The 24,517-nt window shown below is 42.0% G+C and overlaps 1 protein-coding gene and 1 long non-coding RNA gene across 2 annotated transcripts in view; one reads left to right on the top strand and one right to left on the bottom strand.

Annotated features, from left to right (window-relative positions):
* The window catches only part of BARX2 (BARX homeobox 2), a 51,990-nt gene extending 44,147 nt beyond the window's left edge, over window positions 1-7,843 (top strand). Inside the window, exons 3-4 of the mRNA XM_074977015.1 lie at window positions 5,553-5,637; window positions 7,054-7,843. Of these exons, the coding sequence (XP_074833116.1) occupies window positions 5,553-5,637; window positions 7,054-7,305 (337 nt within the window). The 3' untranslated portion in view covers window positions 7,306-7,843. The remainder of the gene's footprint in view (window positions 1-5,552; window positions 5,638-7,053) is intronic.
* The window catches only part of LOC142001564 (uncharacterized), a 236,758-nt gene that overhangs the window by 94,910 nt on the left and 117,331 nt on the right, over window positions 1-24,517 (bottom strand). The window lies entirely within an intron of this gene.

Here is a 24,517-nt window from a genome sequence, read left to right as displayed (position 1 = left end):
CAGATATCCCAGAGGAGTGAACATGACATGTACTCATCAAGTGATCCCTCCCCTGTCACCCATTTTCAGCTTCTAATAAACTGAGTGCACAGGCACCATTCCTAGCCATCCTGGTAATAGCCATAGATGGATCTGTACTTCATGAATTTATCTAGCTCATTTTTGAGCCCTGTTGAAGTTCTGGTGTCCACAACATACTCTGGCAAGGAGTTCCACAGGTTGCATAAAAATACTTTTTTGTGTTTGTTTTAAACCTGTTACCTATTAATTTCATTTGGTGACCCTTAGTTCTTGTGTTATGGGAACAAGTCAATAACTTGCCTTATTTACTTTCCCCACATCAGTCATGATTTTATAGACCTCCATCATATCACCTTGGTCTCCTCATTTCTAACCTGAAAAGCCCAAGTCTTATTAATCTCTCCTCATAAAGAAGCCATTCCAAACACCTAATCATTCTTGTTGCCCTCTTCTGAACTGTTTCCAATGCTAAGATATATTTTTGAGGTGATGCAACCACATCTGCACACAGTATTTGAGATGTGGCCATAATATGGGTTTATATAGATGAATAAGATATTCTCTGTCTTATTCTCTGTCCTGTTTTTAAACAATTCCTAACATTCTATTTGCTTTTTGACTGCTTTTGCACATTGAGTGGATGATTTCAGAGAACTATCCACAATGACTCTCTCAAGTGGTAATACCTAATTTAATCTCTATCATTTTGTACGTATATTTGAGATTATGTTTTCCAATATGCATTACCTTGCATTGATTAACATTAAAATTAACCTACCATTTGTTGCAAATTCATCTAGTTTTCAGAGATTCTTTTGAAGCTCGTCACAGCTTGCTTTGTTCTTAACTATCTTGAGCAGTTTAGTATCATCTACAAGTTTTGCTGCCTCACTGTTTACCCCTTCCTCCTGCTCATTTATGAATATATTGAATAGGATTGGTCCCAGTATGGACCCTTGGGGGACACCATTAGTTATCCCTCTCCATTCTGAAAACTGACCATTTATCTCTTTGTTTGCTTTCTTTTAACTTGTTATCAAGCGGTGAGAGGCTCTTCCCTCTTATCCCATGACAGCTTATGTTACGTAAGAGCCTTTGATGAGGGACCTTGTCGAAGGCTTTCTGGAAATCTAAGTACACCATATTTACTGGACCCCCCTTGTCCAAATGCTTGTTGACCCATTCAAAACATTTTTAGTTTGATTTTAAGTGCAATTTTATTTCAGGTTGGGAAAATAAAACATTTCCATTGCCAATTTTCAGTTTTTGGACTGGGGGAGTGAAATCTACATGTCTAGGGGTGATTCCCTGACCCATATTGTAACACCTAGACCACTTACACAGAGAAAGAATGAGTTTCCAAACTGTAGAGGGGTGTGCACTGAGCTCTGAAGTCCCAAGTTTCAGCCTTCCTGTGGGTGGTTACAGAAGCTTTACCCATTTCTCTCTTTTTTACACTTGAAAAAAAGGTCAAAAGTAAAAAAGCATGTGAACATGAGGTTAAAATCCACTTTTTGCATCTTTAGCTGTTTTCTAAAATTTTATGCACTTTCTATTCTCTGATTAGTTTTCCATTGTAAAGCAGCAAAACAGTGCAAAATTTGTTTTCATCCCTATTTCACATATTTTGTCCCTATTTTTACACCACTCCCAACCCCACCCCAATTTTCACAGGCTACGTCTACACTAGCCCAAAACTTCAAAATGGCCATGCAAATGGCCATTTCCAAGTTTACTAATGAAGTGCTGAAGTACATATTTAGCACCTCATTAGAATGGTGGCAGCCGCGGCACTTTGAAATTGATGCAGCTCGCCACCCCATGGCTCATCCAGATGGGGCTCCTTTTCGAAAGGACCCGGGCAACTTCATAATCCCCTTATTCCTAACAGCAGATAGGAATAAGGGGTTTTTGAAGTTGCCAGGGTCCTTCCGAAAAGGAGCCCTGTGTGGACAAGCCGCGTGGCGGCGAGCCACGTCAATTTCAAAGTGCCATGGCTGCCGCCATTCTAATGAGGTGCTGAATATGTATTTCAGCGCTTCATTAGTAAACTTTGAAATGGCCATTTGCATGGCTGTTTCGAAGTTTTGGGCTAGTGTAGACATGAAGGTTAAGGGAGAGACAAAAGAAGGGAAAAGGGAAACTCCTGAAAATTCAGTAAGTAAAATAGAAACTTGAAAATTTTCAGCCTCCTAAAAATGATGCAAAATGACATTTGAATGAAACAAAACTGTTAATTTTGTTTTGCCATTTGGAAATGAAATGAAAGTTTTCATTTCAAAGCACCATTATGAAATGAAACCAAGTGACGGTTTTTATTTCCTTTCTTTAAAATATTCCCATAGGACCCCAAAATATTTTAATTTGAAACATTTTGAAGGTGTTCCCCATCAGTTTTACATAGAATTAAGCGCGTGTGACTGCTCTTTGTCTGGAACCCTCACAAGGCGACTACCCTCTGAGGTAGCATGGCACTCAAGTGTTTTCCATGGGACACCTTACTGGTCTTGAAGCCAGAGGACTTGAATTCTGTTTCAGGCTCTGCTTGTATGCTAATCTGAGGCGAATCACCACACTGTGTCTCAGTTTCCCTTGTGTAACAACTGACCTATCTCACATACAGTGTTCTAAGGCTTAGTGTACTACTATTTACAAAGTGCTAAGAGATCCTCTCAGGTTAAAGTGAACAGATTTTTTTTTCTTTGTGTTACAGAACTTGTCATCCACGTGTCTGGGTGCATGGGGAGAAAAAATGTGGGGTTAAATTACAGAAAGAAAAAGGTTGCTACCGCAGATTAATTTTGCAAATCTAAATAAAGTGTTCAGAAGTTCACAAAATCTTAAACTCCACGTCACCAACCCAGAGTTTAAATTGTTTCTGAGATCTAATGTTTGAAGAATTATCTTTCTATAAGTAAACATCAGTGAATGCTGTTTTGATTGTACACACAGAAACTAACATTTTTTCCATAGATGATAATAAAACTTATAGAAAGGCAAAGAAAGAAAAAAATCCTGCTTAAGAACAACTTATAGTTTGATTTCAGGACATTTCCTTTGTATATTTCAACATTTATTAAGCTTTAACTCTTTGAATCTCAGTGTTAAATGTCATTAAATTATTATTGTGTGACTGCCTCCTTTTGCCTGATCTATCCCCACATAATCTCCTGTAACTATGGGTATGTCTACACCACCCAAGACAGAAATGCTTTGGAGATTGATTTCTCAGGGTCTGATTTAGTATATCTAGTAAGGACCTGCTAAATCGACGGATGATGGTGCTCCCATCAACCCTGGGTTGCAAGGAGTAAGGGAAGGGAAGTCAATGGGAAAGTTTCTCACAATGGCCTCCTGAGGGGCACCACAAAAATTCAACCTAAGCTACATTGACTCTAGCTGTACTCTTCTTGTAGCTGGAGTGCATATCTTAGGTTGACTTGCACTGTTAATATAGACCTGGCCTGTGACAACTTAAATTAACAATACAAACAGCATAAAATTAAATAGCTGCCCAAATTAGAAAAACCACACTTGGAATTCTGCCAAGCCTGCTTCTAATCTATGGGCTTATTTTTTCATCTGATGAATTATGGTACCAAAACTGGGGCTGCATTGTGCTCAACTTAGTTAAAGCACCGGCAGTCAGGGACAGGTTTTCAAATGACTGCAACTCTCATTTAAACCCCTAAAATGGTGGCAGATTTTAAGCAGCTCCCATAGTGACTCACATGCCATTATTTTGCAAAAGAGCTCAGTCCTCAGTATCGTGGGATATCTGGCCCATTGGTATGGTTCTATATCCCCTAAGGCTGAGGTGTTGTGCTGGCTGGCTCAGCACTGCTTCATGTGACTGGATGAGTGACACCATCAATCAAGTAGTCAGAGCTATTGAATTAATTAGAGACATGAAAGTTTCTTGGCTTTCTGTACAGCTGAGGCTAGTGAGCAATCTCTGGTCCCGTGGCTCTTCCTTTCTATTTGTTTCCTTGGTTTCCTAGGCAATGCCAGTTAGACTAATGCTCATGGAGAGAGGTTGCAAGGGTTACAGGTAATCTAGGTGTGACAAGACACAGGCTTCCTGGCAGAAGTTTGTCAAGCATATTTCCCATGTGAGCTCATACCCTGGTAATGCCGTGACAAAGCCATGGACTGAGATTTGCATTCACATTTGTGTCCTTTCACAGGGGGTATATTAAGGCATCTGGTGAGGTACGGAGTTGCATGATGAATTAGAACCAAAGGAGTATGCATAGAATGATGTCTGGAGCCCATGAGAGTATGTCTGTCTGGAGCACATGAGAGTGTGTCCAAACACGCTCATCTACTTTGCTCCTTTGACTTCTTTACCGCAGATGTTTAGTATAGTGATTAGTATGAGAAGGCAAATCAGACGCTTTAACTGCAAAGGGGAAAAAGTGTCGGTTTGTTTGTTAGGGTGTTTGAATATTGAGGTGTGACTGTCCCCACTGTGTGGCCAGTTGGAGCACAACTTTTGTTATGAAAAACAAAGTTCCTAACCAGGGAACACAGAAAGGTCAACAGAAGGTTCACAGGCCTGAAAATACATTTTGGTGCAACTCCTTGTTTGCCCCTGAAACCACCTGAGTTTTGCAAGACTTCACTTTGTTGCAGAATATTTCTTAGGACTTAGAATCCCAGAATCACACAGGCCAAATTAATCCCAAATGCAGCTCTATCACACCAGTATGCATGGATTTGTTCTCACTTCAGTGACAAAGAAAAGGAATTTTGTTGGAGATGAAGTCTGCCCTGGATCTCAAGATCTCAGGCTTTGTATAGAAATAAATAGATCAATACCATTAAAGGAACCTCTACAGAATTGGAGGTTTGGCCCAGATAAGTTTAGGATAAGCATCTGTGCTGCGTACTGTAGCTCTCCTAATGACCCAATCCACACAAGTCTATTTATAGGCATTTCTAGAATGCTCATCACTGTCATATCAGCAAATCAGTAAATTCAGACACGCAACACCTTTGTGAGGTTAGAAAGCATCCTTATCCCCAGACTATAGGTAGGGAAAGTGAAATACTATAAACACAAGGCCAACATGTTCAAAAGCGGCCTCTGATTTTGGGGTGTCAGTTCTTTGATGCTCTCTTGAGACACATTAAGTCCTGATTTTCAGAGGTGCTGAGCTCCCACAGCAGCACTTCTGAATATGAAAGTCACACTGATGACCAAACTTTTGTCTTCATTCACTTGCCCAATCAAACACACCAGAAGAGATGGAAATAGACCAGATATCCTATCTCTCTCCCCTGTGCCATCACCTCAAGACCATTCTTGCTTCCTCCACAAACTGGATTCTAAATTTGGATCATAGTGTTTACACTGATTGATAATTCCCAACTGAACTGGAGAGAAAATAGGAGAAATTGACAGATGTATTTTTCTGGAATTTACTTCCCTGTATTGGCTCTCTGCTGGACACAGTCAGAAGTGACTGTTGCAGTGCATTTGGATTCTACTTTGCCTCTGTCAAGTCTCTGTCTCTCTTGTCTTCTAGGCTAGACCTTGCTCAGTCACTGGGGCTGACTCAGCTCCAGGTGAAGACTTGGTACCAGAACCGCAGGATGAAGTGGAAGAAAATGGTAAGAGAACAGGATCCCAACAAGAGCTCCAGGCTTATGTCAGAGACAGATCTTGAGCTGAAGTAAATCTGGGTGTATGTATGAAAGTCTTTGGCAGAAGTTCTGCCAGTGAAACTATGCTCATTTATGCAAGCTGCAGATCTAGTCCAATATTTTAATATTCTGATTATGTTACTGAAAGATTCACATGGGTCAGAATGTTCATGGACAGCAATGTAGAATTCAAACTGAAACGATGAAATAGGGAAGGACAGAAATTTCTCCCATTGCATTTTTGGCATCCCTGAGATCTTTATTGCTCGTGAAAATTGCAGCTACACTTGGATGACAAGGAGACTTTAATTCAGTGAAACAAAGTTCAGCTCTCTTAGGCAACATCCCTGCTTCTCACTTTTAAAGCTGTCTTAAACTCTAACCATGCCTCCATCTCTCCCTGTACACTGGCTCCTGCTTCCTGTGGTCTACTCTTCATCTCCTACATACACTTCCAACTTCAAGCCTTTTTCATGCAGTTTCTCATTTAATATACACCAAGCCTCCTCCCTGTCCTTCAAAAAAAGCATGAAATCTAGAATGCCCATCTGTTCAATACATCATCCCAGCTAAATTAATGAAACACAATGCCTGTCCTGTATTATATTAGAGGAAAGGAAGGCCAGTGAGGTCCCATTAGTTCCTTTCTAGTTCTGTCTCTGCATAACCTTAGGCAAATTGCTGCCTCTCTTGACCCAGTTCTCCATGTGCAAAATGGAGATAAGAGAGGTGGTAGAGCTATTTTGCTGACTCAACCTGGTAGGAAGACCCGATGGGTCTCATTAGTGCCAAAAGAGGAGTGAACAGTAAAGGCTATGGTCTGAAGAAGTGGGTCTGTCCCATGAAAGCTCACCTAATAAATTATTTTGTTAGTCTTTAAAGTGCTACTTTACTGCTGTTTTGTTTTGAGGAGTAAAAAGGTTGAGTCTCTGAGAGTTGAGGGAGAGCCAAGAGAAGAAAAACTCACTGTGGAATCTCAGGCTGGGGTTTGATTGTTTTTACTTAAGCTAAGAATGAAAGTCAATCTCAGTAAGGGAACTGAATTTTGGACAAGCCTCTGTGTTCTGGGTTGGGAGTTGGGTATTGAGACCCTTTCACAACCTGCCTTCAACTCTGGACCCTAAATAGAGTTTGAAATGTAAGTGTGGGCTGGCTTTGTGCTTGCCTCCATTTAAATTGACTAGGTCTCTTTTAAGTCTCACAAACCCAAAGTATCACCTAAGTTTCATTTAAGTTCGGAGTGCAATAGTAGGGCCTAGAGCATGGGCCAGCTTTTTGACCAGGGGTAGATTTCAGCCTAATGTTAAAAGTACCATCAGGAACTTGGATGGTAGACACCCATGCAGTTTAGAATGGTCCAAACACCTCTTATCTTTGTTCCAGGTATTGAAAGGTGGGCAGGAAGCTCCAACAAAGCCCAAAGGCCGCCCAAAGAAAAACTCCATCCCCACCTCAGAAGAGATTGAGGCAGAGGAAAAGATGAACAGCCAAGTTCAGAGGCAGATGCCGGAGACATCTCAGGCCCCAGAAGAGCCTGAAGATACACAGGAGAAGCCTGAAGTCTCTTTGGAGACGGGAAAGTCCCCCGATCACGTGCTGGAGCCCTCCCAGGCAGAGACGATGCCCTCAAACTAAAAGAGGAAAAACAGAAGGAAAAACAAAGAAAAAGGAAAGAGAAAAAACAAAAATTAAAAAAATCAAACTAAATACTTGGTGCATAAGTCTTGTGCCCTTTGTGCCACTGGGAATCAAGCAGGATGGACTGCTGCGGAACAAAGAAATGCATATGGTGACAATCCTTCCCTTCCCAACAGCGTGTGTAATTCCTCCCTGCAGATAATGAGTACTTTTGAGTATTCTCTGGAGGAAACTGTGTGTCTACAAACCTGAGACAGCCTGGAGAAATAGAAAAAAGATCTCAAGGCTTTTTTCGTGCCCAGGGAGGTGCTTGTGTAGTGCTTATGACCATCTTGGAAGGTTCTGTGTATGTGGTTGGCCTTATTCTAACCTTTTAAGGTAGAACAAATGGACAGAGTACTTACCCCAGCCTCAAGGCAGTGACTGCCAAGTAAAGGGAACTTTTATGGCATGAAGTATTGGAGGGGTAGCCGTGTTAGTCTGGATCTGTAACAGCAACGAAGGGTCCTGTGGCACCTTATAGACTAACAGAAAAATTTTGAGCATGAGCTTTCGTGAGCACAGACTCACTTCATCAGATGCTGCATCTGATGAAGTGAGTCTGTGCTCACAAAAGCTCATGCTCAAAACTTTTCTGTTACTCTATAAGGTGCCACAGGACCCTTCGTTGCTTTTATGGCATGATGTCTCATTTAACCAGCACTTATTTCTGTTAGGGATGAGCCTGAGCAAAATAGATTTTTTGGAGGGTGCATGGACTCAGGGTTTTGGTTCAGACCCTTATAAAGGTAGATGACAAGATGCAGACCCAGGTCAAGGTTTAGATTTCAGACCTCCCTGGAAGGTTTGGGGTGATCAGGTCTGGGATGTGGAGCAAACTTTATAAAGATAAAGGCCACTGGATAAAAACTGGATTGAAGACATGGTTTGGATTTTAAGCTGCTCAGAACTGGGAGTTTGGCTTTAGGTACTTTTCTAATTATTGTAGGGTTTGTATTTTTTTTTCCCAAGAAGCACTTATATGTTTTCAGGGATAGGGTAAAGCAGTGGAGTTCAGAAGTTGCTGAGGAGTGTTCGTGTTTGTTTTTAAGACCTGTGTGCCAAGAATAGATATGCCTCATATTGCCTAAAGACTTGTTGAGGGTGTGTTTTGCCCGAAGGCTGCAAGAGATGTATTAAAATAACCTTTATTTTTTAATTAAAATTAAATATATGAATAAGAATCAGTGTCATTTCTCTTCCAAATCCTACACAGAGGATTTCTTCTGTGCATCAGACTCGTATGGGCAGTGTCAGCATTGTTCAGACTGGTTTGTATTCAGCCTTGCTACGCTGTACCACTCTCTCTGCTACTGTGGCTATAGTACTGTTTATACCAGGGGTTAGCAACCTTCCTGAAGCAGTGCCGAAATTTAACTTTTTGACCTCTATGTATGGTCCAAATGCCAGTGATACTTTTTAAAATCGCTAAGGCTATGTCTACATAGCAGGTGCTATTTTGGGATGTGGAAGTTTCCTGGCTTTGCAGGTGGAGGGGAGCCGGGAGCCAGGCTGCTGCTTGGTTCCCAGCTGCCCTCTGCTTGTGGGACCTGGGAAACTGAACAGCCCACTAGAGCTGTTCAGTTTCCTGGCTACTTCTCCCTGCCTTCTGCCAGCCCCATGGCTATCAGCCTGACAGTGACACCGCTGGGGAAAGGCAGTGAGAAGGGACTCTTAACCTGCCTAGCTGCTGATAGCTCCAGAGCAGCTTCAAGTTGTGCTTAACTCATGTTAAAGCGAGTTACGTGCAACTTGAAGCCACATATTTCAAGGGTTTACTGTATTTGGTTGTTTACTGCATAGTGGGAGGGTGTGTTCCTGTGCACTTAAGTAAGGTTTCTTTAAAGTTCAGCCAATTCTCCTGGACTCCTTTCTCCCTTGTTAGCGAACCAGGGGATCATGCTCATCGGTTCCCTGAGAGAATCAAGATCTTTTTTCCTGAAGTTCAGGTCTGTGTTTTTCTGCTCTCCTTTCTTCCTTTGGTGAGGATCCTGAACTTGACTATCTCATGATCACTGCTGCCCAGGTTGCCACCCACATCTGTTTCACCCACTAATTCCTACCTGTTTGTGAGGAGCAGGTTGAGTTGAACATGGATTCTGGCACCAGGAAATTGTCCCCAACATCCTCCAGAAACTTCCTGGATTGTCTGCACTACTGTATTGGTCTCCCAGCAGGCGCCAGGGGGGTTGAAATCCCTTATGAGAACGAAGGCCTGTGATCTGGAAGCTTCTGTCAGCTGTTTGAAGAAAGCCTCATCTACCTCATCCACTTAATCTGGTGGTCTATAGCAGACCCCCACCATGAAAGCACCCTTGTTGCACTCACCTCTAACCCAGAGACTCTCACCATGCTTCTCTGTTTTCATACTGGAGCTCTGAGCAGTCGTACTGCTCTCTGACATACAGTGCAACTTCACCACCTTTTCTCCCTTTCCTGTCCTTCCTGAACAGTTTATATCCTTCCATGATAGTGCTCCAATCATGTGAGACATCCCACCAACCCTCCATTATTCCAATCACATCATAGTTCCCTGACTGTGCCAGGACTTCCAATTCTTCCTTCTTGTTTTCCAGTCTTCTTGCATTTGTGTACAGACATCTAAGATAACTAGCCAATTGTCCTACTTTCACAGTATGGGTCTGGGGTCCTCCTCTGTTGCACCTTTCTTCATATATTTCTTCCTGGTATCTGACTTCCTCACTTACTTAAGGGCTTATGTCATCATCTACTGACAAAGCTAATTTAAAGCCCTCCTCACTAGATTGGCAAGCCTGGTGGCAAAGATGCTCTTTCCTCTCGTGGCTGGGTAGATGCCATCTCTTCCAAGCAATCATTCTGCCTTAAACATCATCCCATGGTCAAAGAATCCAAAGCCCACTCTCCTACATCACTTGTGCAATCATGCATATACTTCCAAAATTCGATGATCACTACTTGAGCCTTTTTCTTCAATGGGCAGGATGGATGAGAACACAACTTGCACCTCAAACTCCTTGATCTTTCTTCCTAGTGCCACATAACCTGCAGTGACCCACTCAATATCATTCTTGGCAGTATAAATGGTGTGCATGTGGTGAAATAGGAAGGGATAGCAGTCTGAGGGCTTGACCAGTCTTGGAAAACTCTCACTGACATCCTGAATTCTAGCTCCAAGGAAGCAGCACATTTCTTAAGTTTCCTGGTCTGGACAACAGATGGATGACTCTGTCCCCCTTGGGAGGGAGACCCTGGCCACCCCCACCCATCTCCTCTTCTTGGGAGTGGTGCTCATGGAACTTCCATCCCTAGGACAATGCACCCCAGGCCTTCTGGTTGATGGGGTCTCCTTCTGACTCATTCTCTCAGAGGTCTCTTCCAAAGCCTTCTCCACAATAGCATCTCTGCAGACAACCTGAAAATGACTACTTACCTCTTCCTGTACTAGGGACACCTGAGTAGCTTTTCTTCTCCTGGAGGTCACATGCTGCCAGTTTTCATCACTGTTCTGCACCACCCTCTCTGGTTCTTCAGCATGCAGTGCCTGCAGGATCAAATGCTGACTTGCATTCAAAAGCTGTTCATTTTCTCTGATGGAACACAGAATTGATTCTTGGGTCTCTAGTTCTTTAACCTTCTCTTCTAATATGGAGACCAGCTTGCACTTCATACAGACAATGTCTCTTCCACCCTCTGGGAGGAAGACAAACAAGGCACATCCGGTGCACATTCACAGAAGCTAAGTCCTCACAATCCACAATGCTATACCATATCATAGCAGTACTTGATATGTAGGAGCTCTCTTGCAGCTGCTGTGATAGGTCTGTGCCAAGAGAGAAAGGTGTGCAACTAGGCTGTTGCCAGGGAACAAAGGGAGCTAACCCTTCCAGTCTGTTCCAGCACATCCATTACCTGCTGGAAACATCGAAGCTATTGTTTTGTCAAACAACTTTCGGCAGGAGGAGGGTGAGTTGCTTCAGAAATACTAAGAAGCTACTCCCAACCTCAGGAGGTCCACAGCCAATTTAGCTTTTTGTTTTGCTTTCTGTGGGCAGCAAGAACGTTTAAAAAAATTCAGTAGACAAAACAGTTTCCTAGAGAAGAAAGTGGGTGTGAATGCCAAAGAGCAGGTACCAGCAGTAGCTGCCTTTGGGTGAATGCTTCCCACATATCCATCGGGGAAAGAAACCAATACACCAGAGACAAAAGTACCCCCACTTTACAAGTGTACTAAAGTCCCTCCCAAGCATTAGCTAACACTCATGCCCAGTAGGCAGGGTAACAGAATGGCCATTCATGCTCTCAGAGTTATCAGTCACCACAATGTTACATCCACTTGGAATTTCATAGTAGCACTGACAGAATTCTCACCGTCCTGTTCCAAAAGTGCAGGCCCTGGACATTTGAGCTAACGGAAAATCTTCATTTGCAGTACAGGGCCAGTGACACATGGATCAGCAATTCTGAATCAGTGCTTATGCAGACACAACAAATATGCTTAGGCTGCTGTTTCTGACTTTGTTTCTCCAGGGGAGGGCGAGAAAAACAGTTGTGGAGAAACCTGGATTGAAGCTGGAGTTTTCTGGTGGTTTCTTGTGCGGAGAGGAGCTTGCATGGCAATGTAGCAAGGAGGGCCCAGCAACTTCCTGAACAGGAATTAAGGACAGGCAGCGCTGTGGACTCATCAGCTGATCACAGAATCACAGGGCTGGAAGGCACCTCAGGAGGTCATCTAGTCTAGCCCTCTGCTTCAAGGATGATCAACCCCCAAGAAGTCATCCCAGCCACGACCTTGTCCAGCTGGGACTTAAAAACCTCGAAGGATGGAGAATCCACCACCTCTCTAGGCAACGCATTCCGATGCTTCACCACCCGCCTGGTGAAGTAGTTTTTCGTAATATCTAACCTACACCTCTCCCTCTTCAACTTCAGACCATTACTCCTTGTTCTGCCATCTGACACCACTGAGAACAGTTTCTCACCCTCCTCTTTAGAGCTCCCCTTCAGGAAGTTGAAGGCTGCTATTAAATCACCTCTAAGTTTTCTCTTCTGTAAGCTAAACAAGCCCAAATCCCTCAGCCTATCCTCATAGGTCTTGTGCTCCAGACCCGTAATCATTTTTGTTGCCCTTCGCTGAACCTGCTCCAGCAAATCCACATCCTTTTTATACTGGGGGCCCAAAACTGTACACAAGATTCAAGATGTGGCCTCACCAGTGCTGAATAGAGGGAAATAACTACTTCTCTAGATCTGCTCGAAATGCTCCTCCTAATGCACCCCAGTATGCCGTTAGCTTTTTTGGCTACAAGGGCACACTGTTTACTCATATCCATCCTTTCATCCACCATAACCCCTAGGTCCCTTTCCATCGTACTGCTGCTGAGCCAGTCGGTCCCCAGCCTGTAACAATGTTTGGGATTCTTCCACCCCAGGTGCAGGACTCTACACTTCTCCACAGGACAAAAAGACAGCACTGCCCCACTTTGTATATACATCATGGTTCTTCCAGGTTTATTTGCTAGGTGGTAGAATCTCTGCATTAGGAAAATGTTTGGTCAACTGTGGAGTAATGCTCCCTCTAATCTTTTCTATCCATGTGTGGAATAAGTTTTTCTGTGTGCACTGAGGTTTGTGGAAATGTGCAGCACTAACAGAAACAAAAACCCAGCTGTGAGTGCTCTGCTAATTACCTGGACAGCATTTGAATTTCTCCTGAGTGACTACACAAGCGCCCAGCTTACAGGGAACACTGCTGCTGAGTATTTTATGGACCCAAAGGGAGAGCTGGGGGACAAGCATTCATCTAGGGATAGCACATAGGAGCCCTAGAACATCATTAACCCTCCAGAATTGTTCTGGAGTCTCCAGGAATACAAGATTGATCTTTAACTAAACATTATGTTGTCTGATTAGTAACAGAGAGAAAGCCATGGTAGTCTATATACTATCAAAACAAAAAAGCAGTAAAGGAGCACTTTAAAGACTAACAAAATAATTTATTAGGTGATGCGCTTTCGTGGGACAGAGCCACTTCTTCAGACCATAGCCATACCAGAACAGACTGGTAAGCCAGGTTTGCAAAAGAGGCCCTATAATGACCCAGAAAATTCGCATCCCATTTCAAACCATGTGCTAATGTGTCGACTTTGAATATAAAAGAGAGTTCAGCAGCCTCTCTTTCCAAAGTAGTGTGAAAATCCTCTTCAGTAACACTCAAACTCTTAAGCCATTAACAGAATGGCCCACTCCATTAAAATGTCTGCTGACTGGTTTGTGGATAACTTGGCATAATCTAATTCTTGACTCCCCCCACCACCTCTCTACTCTCTGATTTGCTCACATTGATAATTTTTTTTCTGATTTGTCAACCTTGATTAGTATTTTTGGTTCTCTATGCCTTAAATATTGAGCCTGTTCTGGTATGGCTCTGGTCTGAAGAAGTGGGTCTGTCCCACGAAAGCTCACCTAATAAATTATTTTGTCAGTCTTTAAAATGCTACTTTACTCCTTTTTTTTTTTTACTATGTTGTCTGATGAAACTGCCAGAAAACTCCAGCAATATGTCCAACTAAAATTGGCAATCCGGTATTATTGTTCACCTGTGGTCTCTTTGTGCAGATCATGGGTGTCCAACCTTTTGGCTTGCCTGGGCTGCATTGAGTGAAGAGGAATTGTCTTGGGCCGCATATAAAATATATAATATTGTTAATGTATATAAATCACATAATAATGTTAAAAGTTTACGATCTTGTGGGGCCGCATTACTAGCTGTCCAGGGCTGCATGCGGCCCGTGGGCCGCGGGTTGGATATGCCTGCTGTAGATAGACTGGAACAAATGGGCTGCTTTGCAGGCCTAGGCCACTGGTGGGAATTCCTCTGGTGCAGTGGGGTCTCTATGCCCAGCAAAGAGAGGGTCTGCTTAATTCTGTACTCCACGGCTCCAGGAGCATTCTGGGGTATTGTGGGCTGGACATGGAGCAGGGTTTGGCTAGGGTAGGTCTGTGCTTTGGAGACTGTGCACCCCTTCAAAGCCTCAACAGGTGCACAAGGTGCAAGCAGGTGCATTGCAGCAGATGCACAAGTGACAGCAGCCCTACTGGAGCCCCTCTCCCCGGAGCTTACAATCTCAGTAACCCAAGGATAAGCCTGGTTTGTTGTCCCCTTCTCAATTCTCAGACCATTCTGCCAACTGAACCCCATGCTTTGTGTTCATCAGTTTGGTCTCTTTCTTTTGTGGCTTTACTAGTGAAGTGTTCTAAGGCCCAAGGAATGGGGGTTAGGGAAAAGGACCCAAAGATGATGGGCATTTGGGTGTTTGTCTATCTAAACTCAACCAGTCCTCCATCTTCAAATCTCAGAAGAACAAGATTTCTTGTGGGACACCCTGGTACGTACTGGTTCCACACTCAAGAATCAGAAAAGACCAAAAAACAGACTTTCATGTGAAATTACTGTTGGTTCTGGTTCCAGATTCAGCTAAATGCATGGAACATAAGACAGTGCAAGAATCACAACAGAAGTCAAATGCTTTTCCAAACTTGGAAAAGAAAGCTTTGGTTCATATAATTGGTGACGGCTCAAGCCTGTTTTTACCTGATTTTGACCAGTTAATTAGTCCAGCCCTGTTTAAATGTGAAAGGGGCTGAATATTTATCAAAATATCCACTGAATGGAAAAGAAAGTCTAACCTGAACCCCTTCCTGTGACAGCCCGAAGTGGAGTGAGGGGTCAGGGACCCTTCCAGAAATATGATCTGCATTATTACTCATGAGATCCTTTTTAACAAAGTTTAATATAATGGCAACACTACAGTATCTCTTGCTGTAGAAAGTGGTTCCCTGTCTTTTCAGTAACACAACACACTTCGATGTGACAAACAGTTCCTGTGCACATGCACTTTTTTCAGCTGAAACAATTTCTCATAGACATCACATTTACTTACATTTACTATGGTTGCAGTCTTACTAGAGAGGTTTGCAAAACAGTAGTGCCTACAACAAGGTAAACAAGGATCAAATGCATTCATGTTTCAAACCCACCCCAGAATACACCATCTTAGGTAGTGAGCACAAACACATTTTCAAAATCTGCTCAATGCTATGCTAGGGATGTTGAATAAATGAGTAACCACTGAAAGCAGGCTCCCCACCATGCCAGCCCTTTGGAGCCAGGATGCGGGATTTAAACAGCATCCCAGTTCCAACAGGCTCCTGCCCTCTCTCACTCCCCCTTTCTGCAGCAGGGAGTGGGGGAAGGCCCTCTGCCAGCTTGTTTGGGCCAGGAAGCAGCGTTTCAGCGGCCTCCCGAATGAATGGGGGCCTGCAAAGAGCCACAATAATGGGAAATTGACAAAATTTCACAGTGTGCTTGGAGAGTTCTCACAGTATACTAGCTGAAAACCACTGCAATCTGAACTGAAAAATTATTTATGAAGGAGAATCCAGCACAGTCTTTGGTATATTGTTCCAGTGGTTAATTACTGTCACTTTTTCTTTATCTTCAAATTCCAGCTACTGGATTGGGTTATATGTTTCTCTGCCTGAATGATGAGTCCATTATTAAATATTTGTTTCCCATGTAGATAATTATAAACTTCAGTAAAGTCATCCCTTAACCTTTGCCAAGCTAAATAGATGGAGTTTCTTTACGCTATCACTATAAGGCCTGTTTTTTAATCCTCTCATTATTCTTGTGGGTCTTCTCTGATCCCTCTGTTCCCTTTTTTTATGGGAAGAAGAGTTCTTTTGAAGATGGGGATTACTTTCAAAACAGCTCCATCTATACTGCTTTTCTTCTTTCAAAGGAAGAATATGCAAATAAGCTGCCAGATAGGAAGAAGAGGCTTCTGAATTCAGTGGGTCTTTTCGAAAGGCCCCCGGCTACATGGGCTGCCTGCATTCCAAAAGTGGCATTTTTTAATCGCACGTGGCCACCATTATGCTTATGAGGCACTGCATATTCATGTCAGTGCCTCATTAGCATCTTCCGAACTGCCTCAAATAATATGCCACTTCCGAAAGGGAGGGGAAATGTGGCCACAGCCAAAAATGCATTTTGAAATAGCACTTAGCTGTTTCAAAATACAGCATCTACACACATGGGCTGTGTCTACACTTGCATTCCTCCATCCAAATGAGGGAAATCAAAAATGCAAATGAGGTGCAGATTTACATATATCGTACTCAGACAAGAATCCAACTTAAGAGAGAACTATTGGTAGCAATGGAGTCACTCCAAATTTAAACAAGCATAGCAAAATTCCAAGTATCAACCTCACAGAATCATAGAATCACAGAATCATTGGGCTGGAAGGGACCTCAGGAGGTCATCTAGTCCAGCCACCTGCTTCAAGCAGGATCAACCCCCACTAAGTCATCCCAGCCAGGACCTTGTCAAGCCAGGACTTAAAAACCTTGAGGGATGGAGAATCCACCACCTCTCTAGGCAACACATTCCAATGCTTCACCACCTGCCTGGTGAAGTAGTTTTTCCTAATATCTAACCTACACCTCTCCCTCTTCAACTTCAGACCACTACTCCTTGTCTTGTCATCTGACACCACTGAGAACAGTTTCTCACCCTCCTCTTTAGAGCTCCCCTTCAGGAAGTTGAAGGCTGCGATTAAATCACCCCTAAGTCTTCTCTTCTGTAAACTAAACAAGCCCAAATCCCTCAGCCTATCCTCATAGGTCTTGTGCTCCAGCTCCTTAATCATTTTTGTTGCCCTCTGCTGAACCTGCTCCAGCAAATCCACATTCTTTTTATACTGGGGGCCCAAAACTGTACACAAGATTCAAGATGTGGCCTCACCAGTGCTGAATAGAGGGGAATAACTACTTCTCTAGATCTGCTCGAAATGCTTCTCCTAATGCACCCTAGTATGTTGTTAGCCTTCTTGGCTAGAAGGGCACGCTGTTTACTCATATCCATCCTTTCATCCACCATAACCCCTAGGTCCCTTTCCATTGTACTGTTGCTATGCCAGTCGGTCCCCAGCCTATAACAATGCTTGGGATTCTTCCGCCCAGGTGCAGGACTCTACACTTCTCCTTGTTGAACCTCATTGGATTTCTTTTGGCCCAGTCCTCTGATTTATCCAGGTCACTCTGGATTCTCTCTCTACCCTCCAATATATCTACCTCTCCCCCTAGTTTTGTGTCATCTGCAAACTTGCTGAGGGTGCAATCCAGTCCCTCATCCTGGTCATCAATAGAGATGTTGAATAACACCAGCCCCAGAACCGAGCCTTGCAGCACTCCTCTTGAGACTGACTGCCATCCAGATATTGAGCCACTGACCACTACCCATTGGGCCTGACCATCAAGCCAGCTTTCTATCCATCTTATAGTCCAAGAATCCAATCCATATTTCCTTAACTTATGGACAAGAATGTTGTAGGAGACTGTATCAAAAGCTTTGCTGAAGTCAAGGTATATCACATCCACTGACTTCCCCATGTCCACAGAGCTTGTTACCTCGTCATAGAAGCTAATCAGATTGGTCAGGCAGGACTTGCCCCTGGTGAATCCATGTTGGCTACTTGACCCTTTCACTTTTGAGCATTCAAAGGTTAGCCAGGAAATTCTGCACAATACTTTTACAATCAGTTTAAACAACAATCTCCTTGCATACCTGCCAATTTTTTTTTTAACTTCTCTGGCTTTGGTACATTTTTTCCTCTTCCCCTCTATTTATTTTTGTTGCAGATTTACAAGGCACTCAGATAAGTGCCATTTAGCTTTGCAGAACTGTCATCACCAGGACTTTATGAATGGGCTCATTCACCGACAAACTATTTAAACATTAAAAGAGGGGGAAACTACTGCCATAGGTCAACAAAGAGGCCACGATCAACCGAAACTCAGCTGTATTTCTCCTTGAGTACAGAAATGTGAGGAGGACACTATAAGAGTTTTCTTCAACTTAAAAACAACAAGAAGTCCTGTGGCACCTTATACAGGACTTCTTGTTGTTTTTGAAGATACAGACTAAAACTGCTACCTCTCTGATAGTTCTTTAATTTATTCACTTACATCAGATGTAATGTCATTTTGTCTGCAGTGATAGTCTGTCTACAGTACATGCTTTCGAATTTAGCAAGCACAAGATCTAGAAATATTAATATATATGCAATCATGGACCTGCTAGTAAGGCTCATGAAAATATATATATGTTCAGTCATGCAATCATGCTGTCCCATAAAGCATGAGGCCTTTACCACAGTTCAGCACACTTTTGCCAGCACCAACAATCAGTTCAAGGCAGTGAAGTTGTTTGAAAATGACCCAAGTCTTGCAAATGAGGCAATAAGCCTGTGTGACATTCTGTATTTTGTGAGAGTGCCCTGTAACCCCCAATATTTCTCATTTATATATAATTGTGATCTTTCCTATAAAGCTTTCCATGTGAGATATCGGGGAGAGGTATCTGTTTTCTATCTAAATATTTTATTTCATAAATACATATGGGCTATGTCTACACTAGCCCAAAATTCAAAATGGCCATGCCAATGGCCATTTCCAAGTTTCCTAATGAAGCGCTGAAATACATATTCAGCGCCTCATTAGAATGCTGGCAGACGCAGCACTTCAAAATTGACATGGCTCGCCTCGTCCAGATGGGGCTCCTTTTTGAAAGAACCCCAGCAACTTCGAAATCCCCTTATTCCTAACAGTAGATAGGGTTTTTTGGGAAGAAGGGAATTTTTGGAAGAAGGGGCCTCCAGAAGGAGGACTTCCTTCCGGAAGCCCCCTGGGGCCGTGCTTCTACACAGCGTTTTGGAGTCCGGAAGAACAGTTTTCCGGACTCCAAATCATGTGATGTTTATGCTAATGAGGTGCATAGAATTTGCATCCACACCTCATTAGCATCTTTTGCTCCGTGTATTAGCATGGCACTTCCGAAGAAAGTGGCCTGTGTAGAAATGGCCTAAGAGAAATAAGTTTGTTTACATTTATGGAAGACAAAGACGCTTGCTTCTAATTTACAATGCTATCTGAAAGTGAGAACAGGCATTTGCATGACACTTTCATGTCTGTCATTGGTATTTACATGCCAGATATGCTATCTTATGGACCTCCCCCCATGCTTTATGAAAATTAGTTTATGAATATAAATAAGCATAACTCATAGATGCTTTAGACAAAGTATCTCTTGTAAACTATCAATTTTAATGTTATGGTCTGCTGGATCTGTATATTCTATTTTTGTGCATGTATCATACTTGTACATGAAGTTAGAAATATGGAATATATGTTTGCTTATAGTTAATTAGTTAATGACAGCTAATTACTGTTGCCCTAAAACTGATGACTGGGTGATCAACTTAATGACTTGCAAACAGCCTTGTTTGTCCTGTAAGCCTAAAAGGTGGTTGGTACTAGAAAAACATCTAACTATACCACTTGGTACTGTAAGTCATTTTGATCCAGTATTTTTCCATGAGAGAGGGGGTTTGTAAAACAAAGACTTTTCCTATCACATGAAAAAGTCTATTTAAGCCTCCAGTGTCCAATACATTCACTACATGCAGCATGTGGCAAATAGGACACTGCATTTTGGTGAATACATGCATACCTAACTATAAGAAGTCATAGTTCTTCAAATTATCACATGTGCTCACCGAGGCAAGGCAGCCTTCTAGCCAGCAGTGAACCCCTGTGGGCACTGATGCCATCTGCACAGAAAAGGCCAGAAGGTTTTTTTTTAATATTATTTAATAAAGTTTCGTATCATAAAGCCTATGTCTTCACGAGCGTCCATTTGAAAGGGGGATGCTAATGAGACACTTCGGGATATGCTAATGAGATTCTGAAATGAATATGCAGCACCTCATTAGCATCATGGTGGCTGTGGCACTTCAAAAGTACCACTTTCAATTGTGTGCAGCTCATCTACAGGGGTCCTTTTCCGCACACTTTGAAATCCCCTTATTCCCATTTGGTTATAGGAATCAGGGGATTTCAAAGTGTGTGGGGTCCTTTTGAAAAGGACCCCATGTAGAAGAGCCACGCACAATTGAAAGCGGCACTTTCAAAGTGCCGCAGATACCATGATGCTAGTGAGGCATTGCATATTTATTGCAGTGCCTCATTAGCATACCCTGAAGTGTCTTATTAGCACCCCTCTTTCGAAAAGGGGGTGCTAGTGTAGACATAGCCATAATGTGGTGAATATGGAAAGCCAACAACCACAAGTGTGGTGAGCATTGAATTCCTGTTGGACACTGATGATTTAAACAATGTGAAGCTACCAGTTCTTTGTCTTCAGCCTGCTTTGGAATTTGCCTGACACACCCTAGGAGGAAACAAAGAGCTAGAAAATGCTGTTGACCCAGATCAGAGAAAAATAACTGCTCCAGTTGGAATATTTTAGAGTAAGAATCTGTATGCAATAAATCTGTTAGGGAAGTTAGAACTACCTATAAATTTTCATGTCATTTTATTCCAGTAACATAGCTTTGATCTGTCTATTTTTACTTATATCCACTTAAATCCTACTATATATGCTGAATAAAAACTCTTCTGTTTATGATCAAGCCAAGTGTAAGTAATTACTATGGGGAATGCCACCACTGTGCATATCTCCCTTCCTGAGGAGCCCTCCCTCTGCAAAATGTTTACAGAGAGACAGAGAGAGAGATGTTTAATTGGGGGGTTGATCCTTTTTGTGGGTTAGTTTCCTGGGTGCTATGCCCTAGGACTGCCTCCTCCATGACTTCGTCCACAATTCATGAGGTTATATAGCATCACACTGATAGACAATTTCTTTAATAATAAAAGGTGGTTTTGTTACAGCAATTTCAGTGCAAGTGTACAGAGTCATATTGGTAGATTAATTAAAAGGTGATTTTATTCTTCAACTCTACAAGAGGACATGCTTCTATGTTGATGCCAATAGTTTAAAAAATGCATTAATTGAACTCCTAAGGGGATCATTGTATGTTTCCTTCCTGCATTCTGCCATATATTTAATGTTATAGCTGCCTCAGATGTTGACCCACCACTTGTTCTTTTTAAGGACAAGAAATTTCATTGTAAATTTGACAAAATGCAAAGAAGATATCAATGTGAGATTTCTAAAGGTAGATACAGCACTCAATTCAAGGGTTAAGAATCTGAAGTGTCTTCCAAAATCTGTGAGGAAGACGTGTGGAGCATGCTGCCAGAAATCTTAGAAGTGCAACCCTGTAATGCAGAAACTAAAGAACTTGAATCACCAAAGGGAAAATCAGTCTTCTTCTGGTGGCTGCTGACTCAGATGATTAAAAGGAACTTGCATCAGTCTGTACTGCTTTGGCTTGTTATCTAGCAGAACCGGTCATCAGCATGGGTATATGTCCTCTGGAATAGTGGTTGAAACATGAAGATACACACATATCTTTAGCCTATCTTGTGCAGATGGTTATAACTGTGCCATAAAAATGCTTTTTCTCACTTTCAGATAACCTTGTGAAAAAGAAGTGAGCAGCATTATCTCCTGCAAATGTAAATGAACTTGTTTATCTGAGTGATTGACTGAACAAGAAATAGAACTGTGTGGACATTTTAGGCTCTAAAGTTTTACACTGCTCGTTTTGAATGTATTTTTTGTACATAATTCCACATTTGTAAGTTCAACTTTCATGACAAAGAGATCGCACTACAGTACTTGTATTAGATGAATTGAAAATCATCATTTATTTTGTTTTTTACCATGCAAATATTTGCAATCAATAATAAATAAAAAGCGAGCACTTTATAACTCCTATTCCATGTTGAAATTTAAATCAAATTATTTGAAAATGTAGAAAACATCCAAAACTGCTTAAATAAACGGTTTTCTATCTTCATTTAATAACATGATTGTGTGATTAATCATGATTCATTTTTTCAATCACACAGTTATTTATGATTAGTTTTTTTAATTGCTTGACTGCCATAATGGAAATGTAAAATTTCTTGCCAGAAGCCCATTTAAAACATGTTCTTTCAGAGCTGTTGGGAACTGTCTGTAAGGAACAACTCTGAATTGACCAAGTGGTGAGTAAAGAAGGGGGCCTAAGATTTCCTATTTCTAATGTCTATGATGCTCTGACTCAATGAATTTCACTACTTTTTTCCCTAGTGAAAGTTGTGTCTTTAGCTCATTCTGGGATATTGCCAGGCTTACATCTCATTATACACGGTGGATCAAGTTGTATTGTAAAGTTGACAAAAATAACAATTTTCTTCCCAAGCAATTCCAAATGACCACGCAAAGCCTCTTGACTAATACGGTCAGATTTAGAGTTAATCCTTGTCTGTTTGGTATATCTGTATGTAGGTATTTGAGAGATTTAAATAGACACTATTAGCTCCCAGGGGGCCTCATTTCATAACATACCTTAGAAACACAATCTGCTGAAGGAAGATGAGACACAGTGGCTTCCCTAGAGTAATCAGATATAATTCTACTCTTCTTACAGTGTGAAATTAATGAAAACAAGACCTTTATTCCCTCATATAGAAACCTTGGCTTGCTAAGTGTTTTATAAACATTAAGTTGCATGGTGAGGTTGATCAAACATCAATTTTACAGCTAGAGAAACTGAGGCATGGAGAGATTAAGTGACTTGCCTAATATTGCTGAGAAAGCCATTGACAGAGAGTGACATAGAATCCAGGAGCTCTGACTCTCCACTTTCTTGTTTTGACCACTTGACAACATGCTGCAGGGATAGACCCAAATTTTTAAAAAATAGTTCAGATGTTCATATTGATCTTAATTTGATGGAAAGTCATTGGTGAGATTACCAGGCCAGAACTCCCACCAGCTCAGGCCTGCTCATAAGTTTTCCTGAATGCCTATGGTTTTGATTTGAGTGAAAGTATTTTGACAAGCTTTCTGGTATTATTTTACCACCTGCAATTCCAGGCAAAATCAGTGGGTGCAGAGGAGAACGAAATTTAGAGACGGGAGATGCTGCAGAATTCAGATCTCTATCTGGATTTTGGAAGTGCAACAGTTTGAGGGTAGTTGGGATTCATGGTTTTGGTTTCATGGTACTGTAAAAGAAAGAGGTGATATTTTCAAAGGAACCTAAGTTACTTAGGCCCAGATCCTCAAAGATATTTAAGTGCCTAACTCCCACTAACTTCTCGTTAATGAAATAAATATCTTTGAGGATTTGGGTCTTAGTAGACTAAGTGCCACTGAAAATTTTTATTACTTGGACTGCTAAGTCACTGTGAGTTTGTTGAAAATGTAACCCCAGGGCCAATCATGAGATTTGGATATGGATTCTGGGTTTGATTTCAGAGTCACTAGCCCTGGATGTTTGAGGGGGAGTTGATATATATCCTGGGTATCAGTGATACATATCACTGAGATATCCCTAGGGATCATTTTGGCCCCGAGTCAGTAGAAGTCATGCAATAGTTTCTTAGAAAAGCAAAATAGTTTATTAGGTGAGCTTTCGTGGGACAGACCCACTTCTGGTCTGGCTATGGTCTGAAGAAGTGGGTCTGTCCCACGAAAGCTCACCTAATAAACTATTTTGCTTGTCTTTAAAGTGCTACTTGACTGCTTTTTGTTTTGTTAGTGTACAGACTAGCACGGCTCCCTCTCTGTTACTATAGTTTCTTAGCTGGAAGTTACTACCACTTACATGCTATCAGGCTCCACTCCCAGCATCTCTCTTTGGCTTTGGCTGCTTGATGCATCCCCTTCTCTATCTGTATTTTTTATTGTTTCTATGGTATGTAAAAATGAGCCATGTCAGAACTGACAGTTTTGGTTTCAGTGGCAAATAAAGACATGACATGATCTTCATATTCCCTTAATGTTCTCAACCAGACAGATTTTATCCTCAGTAGGTACAGCCTTAGGCTGAGTTCTCATCAGAGCTTATAAACTAGAGTTCCAAGAGCTGGTGCTTTAGAGGGAGGCCTTCAAGGAAAACTCCAGAGAAGTGCTGCAGCAATGTCTGTTAAAGTGAGTGGCGTTCTTCCCTTTGAGCCAAACTGAACCAATATCCTGGAATGCTCAGGGTGCGGGGAGACTGTGCTACCTTTTGGATGGGAGCTGAAGTTTTCATCATAGCTAATGATCTCATGGCACTGTTCGCACAAGTAAGTTTTTCCTCCTGGTCAAATTCTAACTCTCCATTGCATCTAAATTCCATCTGCAGCCTAGAAAGAAGGTGATATTCTTCATTTTTTCCCCAAAAAT

This window comes from Carettochelys insculpta, chromosome 25 (assembly GCF_033958435.1).
Source record: "Carettochelys insculpta isolate YL-2023 chromosome 25, ASM3395843v1, whole genome shotgun sequence".
NCBI lineage: Eukaryota > Metazoa > Chordata > Testudines > Carettochelyidae > Carettochelys > Carettochelys insculpta.
This window is presented reverse-complemented; position numbering and strand designations above follow the sequence as displayed.